General features: G+C 41.1%; 1 protein-coding gene across 3 annotated transcripts in view; it reads left to right on the plus strand.

Moving 5' to 3' along the window:
• The first annotated feature begins 5,778 nt into the window (after positions 1–5,778).
• ptpn22 (protein tyrosine phosphatase non-receptor type 22) overlaps positions 5,779–9,454 on the plus strand; it is a 34,219-nt gene continuing 30,543 nt past the window's right edge. The window contains exon 1 of one of the 3 annotated variants that reach the window (XM_076277242.1): positions 5,779–6,499. In XM_076277242.1, the coding sequence (XP_076133357.1) occupies positions 6,401–6,499 (99 nt within the window). In that variant the 5' untranslated portion in view covers positions 5,779–6,400. The remainder of the gene's footprint in view (positions 6,500–9,454) is intronic. The other 2 variants (XM_076277239.1, XM_076277241.1) reach the window with 2 other exon arrangements.

A 9,454-nucleotide genomic window follows, 5' to 3' on the forward strand; every position in this document is an offset into this window, starting at 1 on the left:
CAACGGGGGAAAGCATTTAGCCCTTCTGGCTAAATTTAGTTATTTAGAGCTGAGTGTAATACATATCTCTCTCTCTCTCAAAACGAGCACTGAAATGTGTTGTGCCAATTAACCTGACCAGATGCCTTGCGGTTGCCTAATGCTTGCTTAGCCTACTAGCAGGGCTCAAAATTGCACCAGACAAATGCTGGTAAATATTGAAGTTGGTAGATTTCAGACAGAAAATACGGATTACCTATTGAATGGTGGGTGAATTTCGCCACTTCATTTGTCAGTGAAGATATTCAAGATAGTGAATGGTAGATATTCACATTTCAAAAAGTTAATTTTGACTCCTGCTTAGTGTTTACTAATGATAGCTTGCTAGCCAGCTAGCGATAGGACAGGTAAACAACACTAATAGCTGGCCTTTATGGAGTTGGTCGGACAGGACTAAGCTTATATTTCAGTTTGCAAACATGAATTCTTACCCTTTGCCTTTCGTTTGAAAAAGCCAAACAGTTTCTATTGTTTTTTGCTGGCCATGTCACGTCTGCTTTCTCAACATAGCCTACTGCAATCTATGACTCTGAACCACCCAGTGAGTTGACAGCAGAAACGTTAGTTGAGAGTAGAGCTTAGATCGGGCCCAAAAAATCAAGCCCGACCCTACCCGAGCCCGTGCACATTGTGCCTGAGCCCGACCCAGCCCGACACATTAACTGTAATTATGAGCCCGAGCCCGATTTAAACCCGACATTTTCTAAATACGTGGGCCATTATAACTGACGTTCTCAACTACAATTCCGAGCTGTTTGAGCTACAGAAATCCGTTTAGAATTATATTAATGAATAATGCAACGGAGGATGAAGATTGTAGGCTAAACTGTGTTTGTTTATTCAGAATGGAATGGATTGCAAATGAATCCGAATGAAGAAACGTCACTTACAACGTAAAATTATGTCCCTGCAGCAAAACTCAACGCATTTCTCTGTGAGGGCTTGCCTCGCTCTCAGGTGTATGCTTGGAGAAGTGACAAAAGAGGACATTGAAGGCTGGCTATCATTATTTCTGGCATGGCAAGCCTGCTTCATGTTCATCTTAAAGTCTTTTTGCTGTCATAGGTGAACATCGTGCGCACTTAATGCACGCAACAAAGCATACCTGACAAATGCATACCTCCGACTTTTCTCCAAACTTGCTCTAAGTTATTTCTCCTGTTTTCATTTTTTTTTCTTTACATCTTCTTCACGTTGCACTTACACAGCACAGCAGGCCCGGTGTGATGCGTGCGAGTGGAGAAGCTGCGCATGACACGTGTTGCGCAGATGACATTACAAATGACATTTTGTAACTCTGAGCCTAACTTGTATAACGTTGTATACACTTGTTACTTAGGCCTAATTTGATAAATATAGGCTATGATATTTCTGACTATGGCATAGCTTTAGCTCCCCACCCAAGTAGGCTAATGATTTTAAAAAAAAAGCTTGATCAAGGACCCGGCCCGGCCCGAGGATAGTGGCTGGAAATATCGGCCCGACCCGCCGGGTCGGGTCAAATTCGGGCTCGGGCTCGGGCAGAGAATCTAAACTCTAGTTGAGAGCACAGATCCACTGATCTCAGACCAGACCGCAAAGCGACCCTCTGCCGCTCTCCACCCACCCCCAGCCCAGCCCCGCCCCGCCCGTTCTGCTTCTCCTTGTCAGAGTTTAGTGTTCAGGATTCCTTGTTCTAACAGGCTACGAGGGATAGAATGCACAACGAAATAAAAAAGTTAAATAAAAAATTTTTGGCTACCCGGGCTGAGCTCAATTTACCCCGGGCTGAAGCCCCGGTAAAATCGGCTGGCGACGCCCCTGCTGTCAGTGTCATCAAAATGAAAAGTCTTGACACCATCGTTTATGAACAAGATATTCAAATGGCTTTGTCATGTTTTCATTATGACAGTTTATTCTCTCAGTGTTTTCCAATGCAAAAAAAGGTCAGAACTCGGTGACACTACCTGAACATGCTCAAGACAGCACTATACACTTGTACAGCCATTTGAAAACTACAGTAAAGTTACACATTGCTGTAGTTAAAAGAGTAAGTGAGTACAAGACACTGAATACGTATGTTTCACATTTTTACTGTATATGCTCTTTGCAATTTCAGTTTCACATTTTTACTGTATATGCTCTTTGCAATTCTACAGCATTGTGACAGAATTTGATAACTAGTTCACCAATTTTGTATGAAATGACTCAAGCAATGAAATGAAGACTATTAGTTTTATTGGGAACGACTATTCAGCATCCATAAGTATAGTTCATTTTGACTGACATGACATAAGCAAATGATAATGTTATAAAACAGCAGAGAATTGTATGAAAGCAACTGATATATGTCCAAAAGTATTTGCAATTTGTTCAGAGGAAGGAGAAATTGCTAGTATGATGTGCACAAATGACTAAATGTTGTGGAGGTTGAACAAATAGTTATGAGAATTTTCATTCTGATCTGAGAAAAGCACCAAAGCGACTGAGAAAAACTGTATTGTGTGGCCCCCCATGAACGGAATTCCACTGATAGTATATTTTTACTACCATATTTCTCTTGAGACTCAATCAGGATGATGCAAGATCAGGATCCAGGCTTTATTCTTTTCAATGAGGGGCCAGTGCCCCTCAAGGGAGAAAAGTACATGTTTGTGTCAGCCCATCATGGATTTCACCAGATTCTCAATATTCTCTTCTAAAGACTACCGGAAGAGGCTGGCCTTTTATGCTCAATTTGCAAGGGTGTGGTTCACGTGGTGATCATAGGTACAATGTCCTCTGATTGGCTTTCTCTTCCCGCCGTTTCCGTCAGCCACACCCAGACACACCTACGCACACCTACACACACCCACTTACTATTTAACATATTAGGAAGGCTCCTCAGGTAGAAATGTTATACAGGATGTTCTAAACATTCTTACACTTAATTCATTGTACTCCTTGTACTGAGACTATAAAAATGATACCAAACATGAATACATTTACAGTTAATGACACAAACATATAATTCAGCTAAAGATTAACCCAGGTCTTTGTTTAACCCAAAGACAGAACAGAGGAGATTGGACAGATGGTATGAGCCAGTGGGGAGCATTTCACACCTACATCTGCATTGAATAGATCAAAGGGAGAAAGAGAATACCCTCTAAATGTAAATTTGGCTAAGCCTCCACCTAGTCTGGGGCAAGAAACGGTCATATAAAATTATTCCCTTCACCACAAAACTTGGCGTGCATACAGAGGGTGTCATAATGATCCTACACTTCCAATTTCGTGCAGTTTTGACTATGTTAGGTCACAGATACCTTCAATTACAACACCTCATTTTTACTTTTTTGTGTTTAACTAGGTGGCGCTATACATGAAATGAGTGGTTATGCAATGGGTTGACATGGCCCCTTGAGATCAACATACAAAAAAAATGGTCCTCCTAAACCGTACGGTTTTCGAGATATTCACAGAAAACTTTGTCTGCCCTACCCTCCTTTCGGGGGGTCCAGTCCAGCGGGGGGGCTACAGATCAAAACGAAAAACGATGGTTCCATGGTATCCATGTGGGGTTACATGCCCACCAAGTTTCGTGTACCCCGGTCTTTCAGTGTCCCGGGAATCATTGACGGAAATTTGGGCATGCGAAAAAGAAAAAATAAATAAAAAAATAAAAAAAATTTGACTAAACCTATATGACCGCCACTTCGCTGCGCGGCGGTCATAATAAGTGAAATCCATTTTAAGTGGTTTTATTTAATCAATGACATGTTTGCTCTATTTGTATTTAATTGTTGGCACTTGCAGGGGGTTGGTACAGAATGTGTTTTAAGAATGAGTATATGTTATGGGGGCAGCTGTGGCCCACTGGTTAGCACTCCAGACCTGTAACCGGAGGGTTGTGGGTTCGAGCCCTAACCAGTGGGAACGGCTGTGAGCAAGGCACCCTCACTGCTCCCCAAGCGCCGCTGTTGTAGCAGGCAGCTCACTGCGCCGGGATTAGTGTGTGCTTCACCTCACTGTGTGTTCACTGTGTGCTGAGTGTGTTTCACTAATTCATGGATTAGGATAAATGCAGAGACCAAATTTCCCTCATGGGATCAAAAGAGTATGTATACTTATATACTTATGTTTAGAGTTTTGCTGAAAAGTGTAAGTGAGATCTGCAAATTGTGTTTTATGTGAAATGGTTTAAGGTATTGACAACATCATTGAGAAAAACTGTAACAATGTAACTGTAACAAAAGGCAGTACTATTTTCTATTTCAAAACTACACATTACACATTATTGTGTGTGGAGGAGGTTGATTGCAAGACAGTAGATGTGTTTCAGTTTTTTCTATTGACAGACATTGTGACAGTCCGAAACAAAGGCTCATACAGCATTGTGCAAATGACAAATGGCCAATATACAGTAAAACACCCCTTGGTCAGAGCTGTGCACCACTCTTTCTATACGTCATTGAAAATAACAAAAACAGCAGACATTTGTACAAAATCAGTTGCATGGATGTAGGAAAGCATTGCTACAGTATTTGTTTAAGATGGGTAGAAACTGTTTCAATGATGTGCACAAGTGATCAGATGAAGTTTGAACAAAGTTTTTGTTTCTGATCTGAAAAATGTGCCAAAGGAGCTAAGAAAACTGTAAGGAAAAGTTGCAAAACTACCTCCTTAAACCATTTTTAATTAAAAAAATACCCCTCCTCCAGCCTATTTTATGCACTTGTACAAAAATGTATTGGGTTCCTCAAAATTCCACAGAACACCTCACTTTGCCTTGCAAGAAACACAGATGGCAACATGTCAGAGTTTCTGTGGGATAGTGGAAGTGACCTCATGGATCACCTGAGGGGGGTGCTGTTTGGATAGTTCACAAATGTAAAAGTAGTCTATCCACCTGCAGTCAATTTGTGGTTTGACCATCATCACTCTACATCTGCAGACACTGCAAAGACTCCTTGTGTTTATATGGCATATTGCATAATCTTTCTTGTACATCTTTGTATTTTTAGTTAACCTTTTGGCTTTTCTAGTCTTTGTTGACAGAACAAAGATATTGCAGACAGAGATAGAGAGACTGATGGGTAGGGCTCGAGAAATGACTGAGTTGGCTTCAAGCCTGTATCCTTAATTGTGTGCACTGGTCTGGACACATGTGGTGTTGAAAGTTGAGGCTGCTGTGCTATGGGATCCTCAACACAGAGCATGCAAGGTGAACACAAAATGAGATGTACAGTAAAACACAGGGAAATGATAACAAAACATAAAGAGTCGACGGGCTTGGGGTGTGTGTGTGTGTGTGTGTGTGTGTGTGTGTGTCTGTGTCTGTGTGTGTGTGTGTGTGTGTGTGTGTGTGTGTGTCTGGTGTGCTTCAAAATAAACTATGTGAAAGTAAAGAATGACACTGTGTGGCTGACTAGATCTTTTGTGCAGATAAAGTTATGAGGTGTAAATCTCACTGTTACACTTTTTTTTCTGTAGACCTTCTGTACAAGTTTATGTTTTTGTCTGTATAGGCTATACCCGTCTTCTATTGCAGATTCAGCAAACCAATTCTGCCAATTTCCTTATACAGTACATCAAGAACAGATTCTGGCATCTGATTGAGGAACAGCCTACTTTTTTACTTGACTTGTTTGCCTGGACACACACAGCCACACACACACAGACACATTTCAAGAGGGTCCTGAATGTAGCTCAACTGGCTGAGCAACCATTCTGAAACTGCCACGAAACATTCCGTTTCTCCATTTCAAATCATTCCTGTCGTCTCTCCTTCTCTCTGTGATTCCTCTTCTCTCATTATGATTCACAGACTCATTCGTCAATCTTTGTTCTTTTCTTCTTTCCATTATAGAGCCTGTCTGCCTGTTGATTTCCTTCACATTAGAAACATAGTCAAGACACTTCCTGTTGAGGGGTCGGCTCTAGGACCCTGGGAGGACAGAGAGGGGCAGGAGGCGATATTTTTAATCTGACCACAGAACCTGTTAACTGCTGCTGCCAGAGCTTCCGCAAAGACAATACACTCACTGCTCCACTGCAAAGAGAGAGTGTGTCTGCCTGTGTCTCTGTCACTCTGTGTGTGTGTGTTGGTGTGTGAGAAAGACAGTGTCAGGGGCAGAGACACAGAAAGTTTGTGGAACGTTGAGTAAGTGTTTTTTGTGTGTTTGTGTGTGAGAGAATTTTGTTTGTGCTTGTTTGTTTGTGTGTTTGTGTGTGTGTGTGTGTGTGTGTGTGTGTGTGTGTGTGTGTGTGTAATCGAGAAAAAGAGAAGCAGACAGAGACAGAAGTGCAGTACTCAGGGCCAGTCTCGGGCCCGTGTGTATGTGTGTGAGGGAGAAGATGTGTGTGACAGTGTGTCTTGTGTCATGAGTGGGGAAGCTCCATGGACCCGCAGGTGCCCATACTGAAAGGCTTCTTGGCCGAGGTTGCCTGTAAGGAGACTGGGCAGGAGGCAGAAAACAGCTACAATGGGGAGTTTGCGGTGAGTAGAACGTCTCTCTTCTCTTCTCTTAACATATATTCTCTTCACTTCTTTCCTCTTGTCTTGTCTTCTGTTCTCCTCTCCTCCCGTCTCTTCTTTCTTGAATATGGGGTTTAGCCAGAGGCTGTATTGTGATCCAGTGTGGGAAGTTGTTGTGAAGTACAAACTGAATGCTCAAGTTGTGTGTGTGTGTGTGTGTGTGTGTGTGTGTGTGTGTGTGTCTGTGTGTGTCTGTGTGTGTGTGTTTGTGTGTCTGTGTGTGTGTGTTTGTGTGTGTGTTTAGGTTTTTGTGCATGGAGAGGGAGATATTTTATGTACATATTTGTTGTGGTGATTCTTCAGGGCTTGGGTGGAGCTGTGACTATTGAATAGTATACTGTACATCCTAAAATCATACATACACACACACACACACACACACACACACACACACACACACACACACACACACACACACACACACTCCTCCTTCAGTGTGGACTTCCTCTAAACCAGTATCAGAGCTCTCAGAGCAAGAAAGCAGAACCATACAGTTAGCACACTCCTAATGCATACTACCCCCACACTCTGACACTCACAGATGCTCATCTAAAGCGTCTCCTTTAGAGGCACACATAAACACACGCCATATGTGTAAAGACACATGCCATACTCCTGTAAACCTGATATAGCCTTTTTCATTAAAAAGTCAAGTCCAAGTCGAAATGGACTTGGAGTCAAAATCCAAGTCAAGTCTGAGTCAAGTTACTATTAAATGCAAAACTGACAACCTTTGGGGCATTCATGTCTCCAGGCATTTGGCACTATTAAAGTTAATTGTAGGAACATGGCGTGATGTGTGATTTATGACATTAAAGGGGTGGTTCAGGATTTTGGACATAAGACCTCATTTCCAAGTAAGCAAGTGTGATATTTATCAGTGGAGATCGTTTTCAACACGTTTCATCCAGTCCTTCTAATTGCAGAGTTCACAGGTGCTAGGCTAGCGCAAGTCAACGGTATGTGCTAGCCTGCCACTAAAGACAGTCTTACCCACTCCAAAGTTAATGAAACATCTAAAGTGGTGCCACACTAATCTTTTTGATTCTTGATTAAACACAAACTTCTAGTGCATGTCAGCTTTAAGCTGTGAACTTGAATTCACAATTGTTTCATACTTTTTGGGTTCTCTCAATCTCCACCACGTAGTGCTATGGAATTGGTGGGTCTTCAATAATTCGTTTTCCAAGCATTTACATGAAGCACATGATATGCCGAGTTGACAAAAAAATAATCCATTTAGATAGCTAGGTGAATACCAGGCTCATAATTCACTTTTATTTGCAAAACGAAATGCAACATGTTATTGCATACTTTCCAAAGCATTGAAGGCTGCTTAAAACAACTTAACATTGTGCATATTATTGTTAATATTGTGCTATCAATGTAACTCAACAAACAAGGCTTGTAAACAAGAGCTGGCAAAAAGGCATTATGAGAACGTAAAGATCAATGCTCTTAAAGTGACAGTGCACCATTTATAAGAAAACTGAATGTTTAAAAACACACAGTAATGGTCTGTAAATAATATACCTTTTATTTTACTTTAGGTGTTTGAGTTATCATTTAAATGTCACTTACTCAAAACCACTCACTTAGGGCACCAAAATGGTCAGTAGGCCACCATCTTGACATGTCTTTATTAAAGGAACCGTATGTAAGAAATGTATTTCAATTAATCATAAATGGCCCTGATATGTCACTAGATATTAAGAAATCATATTATTTCAAATACTTATATCACTGACAACAGTAGTCTGGCCAGGATATTGTCATTTAAAAAGTGGAGTTGCAGCCCTCAACTGATGTTGATGTTGTCATGTTGTGTTTTGACCTGATGCGCCACCCTCCACCTATCTACTACTCACAAAGTCAATAGTGTTTCGGCATCCGTGTTGCCAGCTCTGCCAGTCAGAGGGGAGGGGAAAGGGATACATCGCTCTAGTTTGAAAGTGATTGCAGTACCAGTTTTGGCCACAATCTTACATACAGTTTCTTTAAGCTTTGATTTACAATATAGTACCCAGATAGCAAAGGAGCGTTGAGGGGCGTTGAATCCACGTTTGTTTGAAGCGGCGGAGGTTGATTCAACGTGGATTCAACGCCCCTGTGCTATCGGGGTAGGCTCTCTATTGATTTTAATGAGCAGGCCTAGGCCTTAGAGTTACAGTATTTATATCACAATTTACCAGACTTTGACCTTTTGTCGGTTTTTAACAAAATTCTGACTATGATTGAGCGTAATAAACTGCATTTAGAATGGCAAATCCACATTTCCAGATATTTTGGTGAAAGTAACTTAAAAGTAATGCAATAGTAGTGTAATGCCTTACAATTCAAAGACAGTAATATTATAATGTAACAAATTACTTTGAAATGACAGTAATAAGTAATGCATAATACATTTCGATTTTGAACTTGCCCAACACTGGTGTTTGTGAAGACATGGCTGAGAAATTGAGGAAGCGTTTATAAGTAAATATACTCTTGATCCCGTGAGGGAAATTATGTACACCAAGGATGGGACAAAATAAATCGATAATCTGAATACTGTATGACTACATGCTTAAGTTTGTCAGATAAGTATCCATATCGTGATAAGAATTCCAACACCAATTCTGCCACCCCCAGAGTCACTACTTCACAACCTCCCATTGCAGCACTTATCAAATGAATGAGGGTGAACTTGTGATGAAAAAGAAGGGAGATAGACAGAGGGACAAAATGGCAGATTGTGCAAACGGTCTATGCACTTTGTTGTATGTGGAATAAATAGGCTAGAAGAAGGGCAATTTTTCCTTTTTCAGTGACACAGGTATCAGGATGTATTGCTGATGATTTTCTTGTTTCTTTCCCCCTTCTGTCCCCTTTTCCCCCTCTTCCCCCTTACAACATACAATATGAGATATGAGATTA

Source organism: Alosa pseudoharengus, unplaced genomic scaffold (genome assembly GCF_046254945.1).
Source record: "Alosa pseudoharengus isolate Yale_2024_CS ecotype anadromous, Long Island Sound unplaced genomic scaffold, YU_APseudo_1.1 YU_APseudo_1.1_scf_9, whole genome shotgun sequence".
NCBI classification, from domain to species: Eukaryota; Metazoa; Chordata; class Actinopteri; order Clupeiformes; family Clupeidae; genus Alosa; species Alosa pseudoharengus.